This window comes from Plecotus auritus (assembly GCF_963455305.1).
Source record: "Plecotus auritus genome assembly, chromosome: 9".
Classification (NCBI taxonomy): Eukaryota; Metazoa; Chordata; class Mammalia; order Chiroptera; family Vespertilionidae; genus Plecotus; species Plecotus auritus.
In genome coordinates, this window is record NC_137783.1 from 5305432 (window position 1) to 5318689 (window position 13258).

The 13258-nt window shown below is 57.7% G+C and overlaps 1 protein-coding gene across 1 annotated transcript in view; it reads right to left on the reverse strand.

Annotated features, from left to right (window-relative positions):
* Positions 1–5910: 5910 nt before the first annotated feature.
* Positions 5911–13258, reverse strand: part of TCERG1L (transcription elongation regulator 1 like) — a 104420-nt gene continuing 97072 nt past the window's right edge. The window contains exons 10-12 of the mRNA XM_080642069.1: positions 10484–10573; positions 7860–7978; positions 5911–6803 (exon numbers count right to left, since the gene is read on the reverse strand). Coding sequence (XP_080498195.1) covers positions 6647–6803; positions 7860–7978; positions 10484–10573 — 366 coding nt within the window. The 3' untranslated portion in view covers positions 5911–6646. The remainder of the gene's footprint in view (positions 6804–7859; positions 7979–10483; positions 10574–13258) is intronic.

The following is a 13258-nucleotide window of genomic DNA, read 5'->3' on the forward strand; positions in this document are numbered from 1 at the left end:
AAGGGGAAAGGGGCCATGAGACCATAACTCAAGGCCTGGCCTGGTGTCAGCACTGTCCACGGCCTCTCCAGAGTGCTCAGAAATTCCCACTCTCTAACAAGTACACCATCAATCATCTGCCTCCTGCACGGCCCCCACCAGCGATCAAGCCTGCAACCTGGGCGTGTGCCCTGACTGAGAATCCAACTCGCAACCTTTCGGGGTCCGGGACGAAATCTGACCAACAGAGCCAGGGCCAGAGCTTTCTCTCTTTATGTCACAGCCACTGGGACAGGGGCTTCCCCGCTCTGAGACCCCTGGCAGGAACCCCAGTCCAGGTGCCCGAGATGCAGGAGATGCCCAGGTGTGAGCCAACCTGCGGGGGTGGGGGGCGGGGGGAGGGCTGGGCCTCCTCTGCCAGCATCAGCCAGGTGCCCACTCCTGCGGGGTCTGACCTCAGGGACTGGAGCGGGGAGGACACCCAAGGGACCCAGCTCTAGGCCTGGTTCCTGGTGTGCCACGAGAATGCCTGGGGCCATTATTCTCTCCCCACGTCTATGCTTTTGGAAAATTCCATCAGGCAAACCTCTTAAAGGCCTAGTTCCTCCCAGATCTTCATCTCATTTGAGCACAGAGAAGCCTGGTTCTCAAACAAGGAGGGACAAAGGCTCAGAACATGCGGCGTCTCGGTCACCTTGCCTGCCCCCCAGGGTGACACCTGTTACCCCGGGGCCGCGTCAGCCGCACCCCCTCCTGGACACTCGCACCCTATGGTCCCAATCTCCCCGCATTGGGTCTCAGTCATAGATCTCCACCAGGTCGGCCCACGGACAGGCAGGGGCCATTACTCACCGACCAGTCACGGGCTGGCTCCTTCTCCGAGTTCATGGGCTCCCCGCTAAGAGCTCCTCTGAGCCTGTTGGCAAATGCGACCTCCCAAGTCACCAGGCTCATCTGGGCCCCTCGCCTCTCTGTCTGTGCTTTCCAACACCCGCTGTCTGCCTGGTGCCAGGACTGCTGAGAAGGAGATGAGTGTAGAAATATGCATGAAGCTTTCAGCAAGGCCGTCCCGGGACCTCGTTCCCTCCCAGCAGCAGCCGCCACCGCACAGCCCCCACACGGCCAGCTGTGGCCAGGCCACCGACGGAGCGATGCCCCTGGGCCCTTTCCAAAGCCCTCCAACCAGGAGCTCCAGGCGGGGAGGAGCCGCAGCAGTGGGGGCCCTGCTGCACCCCAACTCTGTCCTGACCATCACCCCCTCTCTGGGCTTCCTCCAGAGCCAGGGTGAGGACTCAAACAAAATCCGTGAGGGAGGGTACCTCCTAACAGGAGGGGGAGCTGGTGGCCTGGCTGAGGCCTCAGAGGCTGGGAGAGATCCAGGGCTCCTTCTGAGCTGTAGGGACCTGGCTTTAGGGACCTGGTGGCAGACAGGTGTGTCCGGCTTCTGCGCCGCCCCATCCTGGAGGAGCAAGGTAAGGGAGGGCCCAGCTGCCTACGTGGCTGGGGAGCAACACAGGGTGACCCCGTAAATGACCGGTCATGGGCGGGCTGGGCTCTGAGCTTTCTGAGCAGAAGAAACCAGTTCTGTCCCACTGCTGTCCCCTCCGACACAGGTGAAGGCTAACACCTGGAACAGGTGTAGGAGTCAGGGCTCAGCCCAGCCGCAGGCCCGCTGAGGCTGACAGGGCACAGGGGCTGGGCCTGCAGGGAGACGGGACCAGCAGGACTGGGGGATGGCCTCCAACGGGAACCACACAAGTGTGCGGTGCACCCGCAGGTGCCTGGCCCAGGGACAGAGAAGCTGAGGGAAGGAGCCGGAGCAGCTGCCGGCACCCCCAGGGGGAGCCAGCGGGTCTGTGACAAGGACACCCTCCCGCATGGGTAGGGACCCCTCATGGAGCTCACCCTGTCCCTCTCCTGTGTTCTCAGCCCGTGGCCAAAAGGGACTTCCAAATCCTAAATATTTTCATGGACATTTGTCTTATGCTAAAATCGTGGAAGTGAACACAGCTAAGAGGCTGACCACCCCCCACCCCCAAGATATTTTCATTATTTGATAAGGATTTAAATGGATTTTAACTACCTCCCCAGATAGTTCTTCTTAAATGTTTTAATTTTAAGACCTTCCTGGCTTAATACATTATCCGGTGCATAATCAGGCTGTATATTCTCTTTCCTATCTCAGCCTGAGTCGTAAGAAGATGGGATAATAATACCTCTGTTGGGTGATTAAGTACAGCAATTGGGGCAAGGCCGGCCTCCTCCCAGCTCCAGCTGCCTGGGGGGCCTCTCCCTCCCCTACCTGCCATCTCCTGACACCCCCCACCCCCCCTTCGGCCCCACAGGCCCAGGTACCGGTCACTCCTGGGGCAGCTCAGCCGGACCAAGACACTCTCTCTGGGATAAGGGTATGGCGCACGTGGCATCAATCAAGCCTGCTCTGTGGCTCACCTGGCCCTGCTCAACCTCAGCCCCTGCAGGGCGGGGAGGGCTGTTTGGAAAGAGCGGAATCTGATCTGTAGTTTAAAGACCAGCCCAGGCTCAGCCGCTGGGGCCAGGCTCTCTGACCCCACGTCTCTGTTTTAAACAGTGCTGAGCGTTGCCCCGCCCTGGAGAGAAACGGGGACAGGTGTGCTAGCTCCGTGGGGCTGGGCAGGTGACTTCTGCCGCCTGAGACCTGGAAGGCAAAGGACCGGGACTCCTGAGGGCCCACGTACCCTGGAGGAGATAAGGGGGTGCAGGGAGCACTGAGCTCAGAGCCGGTCCTAGTGTAACCTCCCAGCGTGACTGTGCGGGGTCTTGCTGAGCCGTGGTGAGACACCAGGGCCCCGAGGCCACTTGCTTGCATTTCAGCCCGATCGCTCACTGCCTCTCTTTGACTCAGTCTGTCCGTCTGTAAAATGGGGCAATCTTGACTGCCCTGTGGGTTCCTGCAAGGAGCACAGGAGTGAGCAGCCTGTGGAAGCAGGAAGCAGGAAAATGTCTGGCAGAGATCCAAACTGAGGACATCTGAGTGCCACTGTCGCCTTAGGATCATTGCACCCAGGCCAGCACGGTCCACTTCGCCCCTCTGCCTTCTCGCACTCATTGCTCCCGGTGGGCAGGGCTGTCTCTCCATTTCTGCCCCTGGAACAAATCAGGCTGTGGCCTTGCTGGGGCTCAGCGCCTGCCATGGCCAATTGCCACATGTGACCTGTTGTTCTGCCCCCTCCACCCCCTGCCCATTTAGAGACGAGGGGCATTGGCAGGGGACTCAGCAGCAGCGACCCCTCTGGACAAAGGGTGCCCCACATCAGGAGCCCAGGCTTTGCTGTCCAGGCCTTGTGGCCGCCAAGGTCAGGCCGACCTCGGAAATCAGCTCCGGGAACAGTTCCCTGCCGGCTACTCAACTGAGGCCACCAACAGGCCGAGCGGACACGGATGGTGTGGACGCGGTCAGATCATTGGGCCTTGACGGGCCATTCCATTTCTAAAATATGGCATCAGTTGCACAGTGATGATGCCTGTGGCAAGAAATATTTATCGTGTGTAGGACCATAATAAATATTGCTTTTATATCCTAAATAAAACCGAAAAATCCTGAATGCTTTGTGGGCCCCTTTTATGTCTTCCCATTACGGCCCGGTCCAGTGGTTTAGCCAAAATTTAGTGGCGGTGAACATGAGCTACAGCGACACGCTCCCCGACGCCGGGCAGCCGTCAGCGCGCGCCACCACCGCTCTGACCGAAACCGTCCGACGTGCAAGGAACAGCTCCTGGAAGCCGGGAAATGGCCGCTTCATGCAGCATGCTGGTTCTGCACGGGGAGGTCCGACTGGATCAGGATTCCTCTTTTCACATCCCTGCGGGCAGGGCGCTGTGGGGAAGATAAGGTGAGTGTGCAAACCCCTGTGGCTCCATAGATCATCTCACCCGGGCCAGTCGGAACCACACCTTTGGGCTTTGTGTTAACTGAGTGTGTTGCCAAGGTGAGGAAGGTGGAAGGGTGGTAAAAAGCATTCCTTCCTCCACACGCTTTGCCAGAAGGTGACTCATGGTAAGGAGCACGTGGGATGCCCCATCTGAGACCTCACAGGCAGAATTAGGGGCCCACAGTGGACACACCCATCACGGGTGGACCAGCAGCGCCGCCCAGGAAAGCCGGCGCCACGCCCGAGCTGCAAGTGCAGAGGGGTTCTGTCCTCTCCCGTGAGCTGCAGCCTGTTCTTCTTCATGGCCCTGACTCCGGTCTCCTAGAGCTGCAGGTTGTCCCCCGAAGGACGGTCCCCACGGGGCTGAGACGGGGCCCAGGAAGACGACTTGATGACAAGGCGCTCAGAGAACAGACACGAACAACAGCAGCGAGGGGCACGTGGACATGCAGGCATTCGGACGCTCCCGGGAGGGACTGTGAGCAGGGGGTGGTGACAGAAGGGGTAGAGAGGGGACTATTTGGAGCCACACTTGAGCACCAGGTACCACTATGGGCTGTTTGCATGCACGTGTGCACACAACACTCACATGTGTGCACAACACACACACATGGCTGCCGGCTCACCATTTTGCTCTGCCCCCATTCAGTTCTGGGAACTCCACGCTCGGGCACTGGACACACCGAGGGGATGTTTTTCTTGATAATCCAACATATCGCCTCCCCGCCCCCCCCCCCAAACAAAAACATCTAGAATGTCTGCTCACTGCCACCAGCCAGCTCACCTCGCTTTGCTCCCCTGGACACCCCGTGCTGCTGCCGTGGCAGGAGATGGGGCCGGACTCCTATTACGGGACAGAGGACAGAACACGGAAGAAAAAGACTGGCTGGCCGGGGCCTGTTCCCCGCGAGCCCCGTCCTGTAGATTACTATGTCACAGGGGTCACGGCAGCTCCCCTGCACCCCTCCTCTGAGGCCTGGGTGGCCAGCAGCTGAGGACACAGGGGGGCTTTCCCGGCCCCTAGAGGGGGTTCCAGCACAGCAGCAGCCGTGACATCCCTGCCACTTGCTGAGAGCAGAGGCGCCTTCTCCAGCGAGGTCTGAACCTCTGTCTTTTCTCTAATATATTGATTTCAGAGAGGAGGGAGAGAGAAACATCAATGTAGAAAGAGAACCATTGATCGGGTGCCTCCTGCACGACCCTACTGGGGATCGAGCCTCAACGGGGCATGTGCCCTGACCAGGAATCGAACCCTGACCTCCTGGTTCATAGGTCAATGCTCAACCACTGAGCCACACTTGCCGGGCAGGGGGACACTTTCTGTAGAGGCTCCTCCGAGCCCTGGGGGTAATGGCTGCTTCTTAGGTCAGCTACCCCCGCCTGCCACTGTCTCTGTCCTTCCTGGCCTTAACACGAATCGTTACAGTTAGTCTTCTTTCCACGAAACGGCCCTGCTCAGATCACAAGGTGGTTTCTAGTTCCTGATTAGACCCTGGCTGTGGGAGTGGGATTGGCTTCCCGGGGGGCAGCCTCCTATTAACCAGGAGGTCAAGGTTCAATCCCCAGTGATACCCTAGAAGGCACCCCCCTGGGCCCCGGCCTTCCCCTTAGCCATGGCCCAGAACTGCACAGAGAGTGACCTGTGAATAGTGCTGGCATGAAGACCAGGGCACAGCCCAATAGAGGGAATCCACGGTGCCCAGGTGTGTCCTAATACGTGTGGTTGTGGGGACTGAGAGGCAGGTGCAAAGGTGGTGCCACTGTGGGCCAGAGCCAGAGGCCGTGTCACCTGGAAGTGAATAGATGGGTGCTCCATCACTTAAAGAACACGATTCATTATCCGGGGTTTTATCCCGCGTCATTGTACGTCGAAAAGGAGGAGTTTTGTGGGAGTAGCATATAGAGAGCCCACATATGCCATCATAAATGTTTTTGAGAATGTTTCAAAATAGAGTACCTTCAGTTATCACACCATTTTGCTGCTTAAGGTTGTGTCGGAAGACTTAGCCACAAAAACACACTGGTTTAAAATATTTATTAATTTAAAAATTTTAAATTTTTTTTCTATACAAAGATGATGAGAGAAGTCCCATGCACACTCTGGGCATACGATAAAAATAACTCAAATGTCATTGGATGGTTTTGTACAAAATAATTCTTTTTCGGTGGGACCTCCGACAGGCAGTTGCAGCCCCCTCTCCGGGCTGGATGTACCGGGAGTATGAGGTGATTACCCTACGACACCTGGGGGTGCCTCCCCCTCCCCCCGTCCCTGTGCCCTGATGTTCACAGATGTCACTATGACGAATGATAAAGTACCCTATTGCTACTGCGCAGAAAACTAGACGGAGACGTGAGGACACTTGAGTGAGGCGGGCCCCGGCTCCGGGAACTCCTGGGGGCCCGCAGGAACTCACGGAGGTTTGCAGGGAAGTGGCAGAGCGTCGGCTCATCTCGGGATGGTTTCAGATGGTGCCCGCTTCTGCCGAGTTACCAACCTGCAGTGGGTTTAGCATCTGTATATATTACAAGTCATTTGCATAATTAAAACCACCAAGGGATCCACATGGCATGGCAATTAGAAATGCATCAAACTCTGCACGTTGTACAAAAAGCTTCAATATGAAACAGTAATCCTCTGAGAACTGAGCTGGCCCGGGAGGCCCCCCCCCCCCTTGCCCCTCTATGCAGCCTGGGCCTCCCCCACCGCCCCACCCCTTCCCGCAAAGCTCAGTCTTATTGCATCTTCCACACACTCATCTCATTTTCCGTAGCCTGAGTCTGTTTTCCTTGTCCCGTTTCTTAAGCATAAGGATGAATTGGTTGAAAAAGTGCTCTTGGTCCTTCCTTTTCTGAACAAGTCGAAATCTCTGGTCCCGGCCATACTTCTCGGCAAACTCCTTAAATGTGGTCCTGAAAAGCAAGAGGGTCGTGGTAAGCCCTTCCCTGAGCCAAGTCCTGGGGTTCCGGAACCGTGCCCGCCGAGAGGGAGGGCGCCCCTTCCCCCCAGAACCAGCTGCAGGGCCAGGGGAGCGTGGAGTTTGGGGGGATCAACAGGCTAGAGGGAGTAGCTCTGGGCCTCCAACAGCTGACCCACCTGCTCCCCACACTGGGCTACTCCCACTGGGGCTGGCAGGGTCCTGACCTCCTTTCACTTGCAGGCCGACGCCCCATCGGCACATCCAATAGCCTCTAGAAATGAGCCTGGCCTCCCTGCCTCTCTGACCTCCTCGCTCTGAGCCTGCTACTGCCCACCTGCCCCCATCAATCATTGTTTCGGCCACACAGGTCTTCTTCCGTCCCTTGCTCTTACCAATCACCAACCTGCCACGGGTCTTGGCATCTGCTGTTCCCTTGCCTGGCACACCCTTCCCTTACTTCTTCACTCATCATTTAAAGCCCACTCATCATTAGGCGTCAGGCCGGCCATGTTTTCCTCGAGAAAACGCTCCCTATCTGGAGGGCCAGAGACCTGTGCATGGCTCTGGCATGGCCTTCGTCAAGGTTACAACCTCCATAAGCCTCCATCGTGCAGTTTTACCCGACCCTCCCTCACGGGGAGGAAATGTCCTATTTGCTTTGTTCTCCATTGGACATCCTAAAGGGCTGGCCCTGTGGCGGGGTGTAGTGAGCACCCAGATATTGACGGACTGAATCCGTAACTGCCAGGCCAGGGAGCCCCTTTGAGGTCACTGGAGAGGGGTCATGAAACCTTCGCCAGCACGCGGTCCTCAGGGCTTTCGCTCCTCCCAGGCCTGGACCTGAAGCTCAGGAGCAGTGACAGCTACAGAGCGGCCGAGGCCCAGGGGCCGCGTGCAGGCGTTCAGACCTGCCTCCCTCGGAGCCTGGCGGGGCGCTGGCCTGAGCAGGTAGGGCTCTTGGGGTGCAGGGGAAAGCTCTGTCTTGGTCCAGGGGGCACCTCTAGCGCCCCCCCCCCCGCCCTCATTCCTGGCATATTTCTCTCCATACCTGGGCGACACCTTCGACTCCTCTAGAAGTTTTCTGAATTCTTCTTTGGCTAGCAGCAATTTGCTTTTCTTTTCCTTGTATTCCTCTTTTATCCTCGTCTTGACAAACTGTTCAAATATCTGCAAGCACACACAGGAGGAAAGTATTAGGGGCTGCGTCTCAGACATGCAACCGTGCGTTTCAGACACTACACGGGACAGCAGGACCGGAGGCGAGCCTTTCTCCTCACGGGCTGCAGCTACCAGCCACGGCCCTTGGAGGGGTCACTGCCCAGGACGCCACCTGGGTTCCCCCCGGGAGGCAGCATACGGCCCCTGCAGGCACCATCCCTCCGACAACCAATCGCCTGGGAGTGACTGGCTGTGAAGAGCTGGCAGTGTGGACGCCCAGCCATGAGGCCACCGAGAGTCTCCTCTCCGGTCTCGGAGAGTAGCCTGCAGTCCCGTCCCGCCAACTCTCCCATCACAGCCAGGAACACGCCGAGGATGTGCTCTGTTCTAGTCCATTCCATGGCAACGCAACTGTCTTCGAGTCAGTGCGGCACCTGGTCCCGCCCACACTGGCCTCCAGCGAGACCCACCTGTGAGTGTGGGCTCAGGGACACCCTCTCCCGGGGGTGTCACGGAGCCTCCAGGTCACCGGTGTGGGTCATCAATGCGGAAAGGACCAAGAGGAGACCCGACCTGGACACTGGCTGCCCCCCCGAGTTTGACAAGCGGTGTGTTTGGAAGCCCTGCCCGGCCCTGGGAAGGGCATGGATGCCCTGGAAGGCAAATCCCTTCAGGAGCGGGGACGGCTTCTCTGGGGCACTGGGGTGGTCCTCCCTTTGGTAGGTTCAGGTGGCTCATGGTTCTAACATCAGGAAAAGGGTCCTTCCAGATGCTAAAGCCACAGCAGGCAGAGCAGGGCTGTTGGGTTGCCCATGACCTCCAAGCCTCAAGAACGTGAAAAAGAACAGCAACTGAAGGTGTGCGCGAAGACAAATAAAAAGATGAATGAAAATCCCACATGGGACCCTATCAGGCCAATAACGCGCAGTTCTGTGCCATTCCAACCCGTGGCCCTGCCGGAGGGCGGACTTCGACGTGGGTTCCTACCGAGGGGACCGGGACGGGGCTGAGGGTACAGGATGGGCTGACGGACGCTGCGGCTTGTCTCTGGTTCCAGATTCCATCTGTCACAAGCCTCTGGGATTAGAAACACAGAATGCTGGGCGCCCCCTGAAGACTCGGCAGCAGAGACATCCACGCAGGGGACTTAAAGGGAGAACGCGTGCATATGGACCAAGTCGCGATGATGTGACTGGCTTATGCCCCCTTCACGGCAGGTGGTGATGTAATCTCTCCGGTTGCCTGGTATTTTAACTCATCCAGAAGGTGAACGTGGCGTTATTATCCAAACAGGAGCGTGCGGCCCCGTCGTTCGTGGGAGTCCTACCCTATTGATTTTAAATCTGGAGAGAGAGCCTGGCCCTCTCTCTGTCCAGAGCCGTTTATCCACCCGATCAGGTCCTCCTCGTCCCTCTCCCTTTGCTCTGTGCTTTATTTATGCGGCTGCCACTTAATGTCACGGGCTTTGTCCCCCTTTAGCAAACTGGGCCAGTTTTATTCAGAGTGGGGTATGGCTTTTCCACAGAGACCCTGCTGGCTCTCGTCCCAGGATGGCATGTTCTAGTGTAGCAAGATGAAACACCACACGTTACCATGGAAACGGGTCTGTTTGCAGGCCCTTGACCGCTGTTCCCTGTCTAGGCTCACCGCCTCCCCTCCGCCACCCCAGGATCCTTAGGGTTCGCCATGACCACGCTGCAGATGGCAGGCCCCTCACAGACTCTGAGTTGGATGGTTCCATTCGTAAACAGGACTGTGTGTTTTGAGTGGGGCCCAACTGTCGTCCCCCCATCAGGTCAGCCTCAGTTCCATGCCTCCTAGACTCGGCCGCCTCTCCCCTGGGGTGGGGCGGTCTCTCCTGAATGCTGGTGTCTACCATCTAAGGCAGGGGTGGGCAAACTTTTTGACTCGAGGGCCACCATGGGTTCTTAAACTGGACCGGAGGGCCGGAACAAAAGCATGGATGGAGTGTTTGTGTGAACTAATATAAATTCAAAGTAAAGGAGCGGAGGGGAGAGCAAGAGAACCGGATAGAACAGCCTGATCCGGCCCGCGGGCCGTAGTTTGCCCACGGCTGATCTAAGGACTCCCGTGCCCAGTGCATCGGCCACCGGCTCCTTCCCTTCCTCCTCAGGCCTGGGGACCAAGCGCCAGTCGGTCAGGCCTCCCTTAGAAACGTGCTCCAGGCAAGCTACCCGAGAACCAGCCCTGTCCTTTGTGGAGATGTCCATCCTTTACGTAGGGACACTGTTCCCTGGGGCCTCTCCCGCTTCCCCGTTCGTACAACAGACCTTACATCTCCCGAACGCGGTCATCCAGGGCGAGCTCAGTAAGCAGGTGACCGGATACCCTTCCTCCACACCCGCCACGCGCCGGCCACAAACTCCCGGGCTGGAGCACCCGTCCACACCTCCCCTGGGCGACAGAATCTGTCCGGCGATGGCATCTGTCTGCCAGCCGTGCTCCCAGGCAGGTCATTCCGATGCCGCGTCCCCCAGCCTTGCCACCCGGTACCTGTTTCCGTTCCTCAGAGTTCAGCAGGAGGTAGCGGGGATCAAACACGACCTTATGTAATTCTTTCTCCCACGTAGAAAACGCCGACACCTGCAGAGGAGAGGCAACAGAGTCGCTGTTAGCACCTGTGCTAAGGCTGCAGCCCACTGACAAGGTCATGGGCCAAGGACAGCGTTCAGGCCCCCGAGGCGGGATGTACTGCTGCCTAAAAGTGTTAGACACGTCAAACTTCTAAGAAGTCAATGCTGAGAGCATTAGGATGTTTCACGTCTACTCTCATGACCCTATTCCTGGGCCATCTTTCAGGGCCACGCGTCTCTGACCCGAAGCCTCGTACATCCTTGGAGCTGTGACACGCCGGATTGTCACAGCTTGAAGGAAGAAAGGGCACCGTAAAACTTCAGCGCACACAGCCCAGGAAGAGGCCACGCCCTGCAAATAGTCTGAGTTGAGCATAATTTTAGTTGATTTTTCATTTTCCTTTATTGCTTTTTGGAGAGAATGGAAGACAGAGGGATAGAGAGATAGAAACATCGAAGAGAGAGAAACATCATTGATCGGCTGTCTCCTGCACGCCCCCTACTGGAGATCGAGCCTGCAACCTGGGCATGTGCCTTGACTGGGATTCAAACCAGTGCCCTCTTGGTTCCTGGGTTGATGCTCAACCGCTGAGCCACACCGGCTGGGCTTAGTTGATTTTTAACCCACACTTAACCCTTTTTGGGGTACGTTTTATTTTTTCCAACTAACTATTTTATTTTGCAGTGGTTTAAGGTTTACAGAGAAGTCACAAGCGTATTGCACAGTCAGCAGGTACTCCACACCTGGCTTTCCATATTGTCGACTTCTTCACCTTCTCTCGATTCTTCTACACGACTGCTCACCAAAGTCCACACCGCACTCAGAGGTCTTTAGTGTCCACCTCATTCTCCCTCCCTGCCCCAGGCTCCTACCTAGGAACCACGTGACACTTAGTCTACTGTCTCCTGTGGGCCCTGCCAGGGACTCGGTGTCACATAACCCACTCCACCAGTTTGCTGACCCTCTTCGGAGTTGTAGATGCATAATAAAATACATTTAAAAAATTAACAGTATATCATCCTTGCCTTTGACCGCATCTACAATCTGTGAATATTTGAGATGAGCCACATCGACAGTGACTGTAATTTACGGCGATAAAATAGGCGTCACATCTCCGGGCAGCCAAGCTAACCTCCTGCAGGGCCTGAGCAGTCGAGAGGGGGTGCCGGGGCGTGGGGCCCAGGACGGAGGTGGGAGCCAGACAGCATGACATAGGGACTCTCAATGACTCGTTACAATCAGTCCCGTGATCGCCTCTGATAAATGCCCAGTCCCCCAGGAGCTGTGTCCCCACAGGTTGGATGGCAAATCCCCCCGATGGGGCTGGCTGAGCGCTTCTTGGGGCCGTTCTCAGCCCCGAGGGGCCCCGGGGTCGTGGGATGTGGCCTCCCCCACTGTGGGCTGTGCTGGCCAGCGTGCCCTCGCCCCTGCAGCCGCCATCCTCTCCTGCTGGCGACGGCCCTCTGACGTCACTGTGTCGGAGTGGCTGTCTGTTCCCTGCCGTTTCTCCAGCGTAGACACCAGAGCTGGTGTCTACAGCACGGGCACAGGAGGAGCGGCAGGACCCACTCCTCCCCCAACAGATGCCACCGCCAGAACGTGGCCACATCAGGCAGGGCCAGAGGTCACCATGGTGGCTGGCTGGCATGGCGTCCCTGTGTGGCACCATCTGCACCTGCAGATGCCACGGCTGGAGGGAGGGCAGGCGGAGGGAGCCTACAGCTCAAGGTCGAAGTTGGTACCCTGACTGCAGCCCCTGGGACCGGCCCCTCCTTCCACAGCTGTTTCAAAGCTGCTTCGTGGAAATAGCCTCGTTTGGAAGCCCCGACGTGTTTTGTCAGAACAAACAGCTTCGTTGTCTGCCTCTTGGCCAGCCAAGCACTGAGCTGTCCGCACAGAGGATGGAGGTCAGCCCGCGAGGGTGGCCCTCACCAAAGCCCCCCGGGGGTGAGCAGGCCACGGGGGGCGGGGGCCGTGCACAGTCTTGAGCACAAAGGAGCAAAGAAAGTCATGGATGAAACGGCTCCGCCTCAGTCCCAGCATCACCAGAGCCCGTCCGAGCACTGAGCAAAGGGCCGCTGTGGCTGCTGGGGAGAGTCTGTTCTGGAGGAAAATGGATTCCGTTTAAGTAAAGTGTCTGAGAGGTCAGCTCTGGCTAAAAGGTGAGATCATGTAAGTCCCTTAGCGCCCGATGCCGGCGACAGTCCCCTCCGTCACTAGACCAGACCTAGGCAGGCAGGGTCGCCTGCGGGAGGCAGACGCTGCTTTTACCTTCAGAGCCAAAGGCTATTTTGTGTGTTTGTCAATCCTTGGATCCCAGAAGAGGCCAGGGACTTAAAGACAGGAGGACAGGCAGGAAGATGGCCAAGGACGACTCGCCAAGTTCTGAATCGCAGGATCGATTGTCTGCCTCCGGGGGAGGGGGGGAGGAGGGGGGGGGGGTCAGCGCCGTCTGGATCATTCAGTTACAGCTGAGGCAGGGGCTCCCCTCTGAGCAGCTGGGAACCCCGTCCTGGCTCCGTGTGCATCCGTGTGACTGTCCGCACCGCCCTCCTCGTCCTCGTCGCCTCCTGCCTGACTGTATCGGGGCCCAGCCAGAGCTGCTGCTGCCTCAGCACCGGACCATGGCACTGGGGTGCCCAGGGCTCTGTAAGGGGCCAATCTCCATCTCAAACAAAAATCCAGTTACTTCGG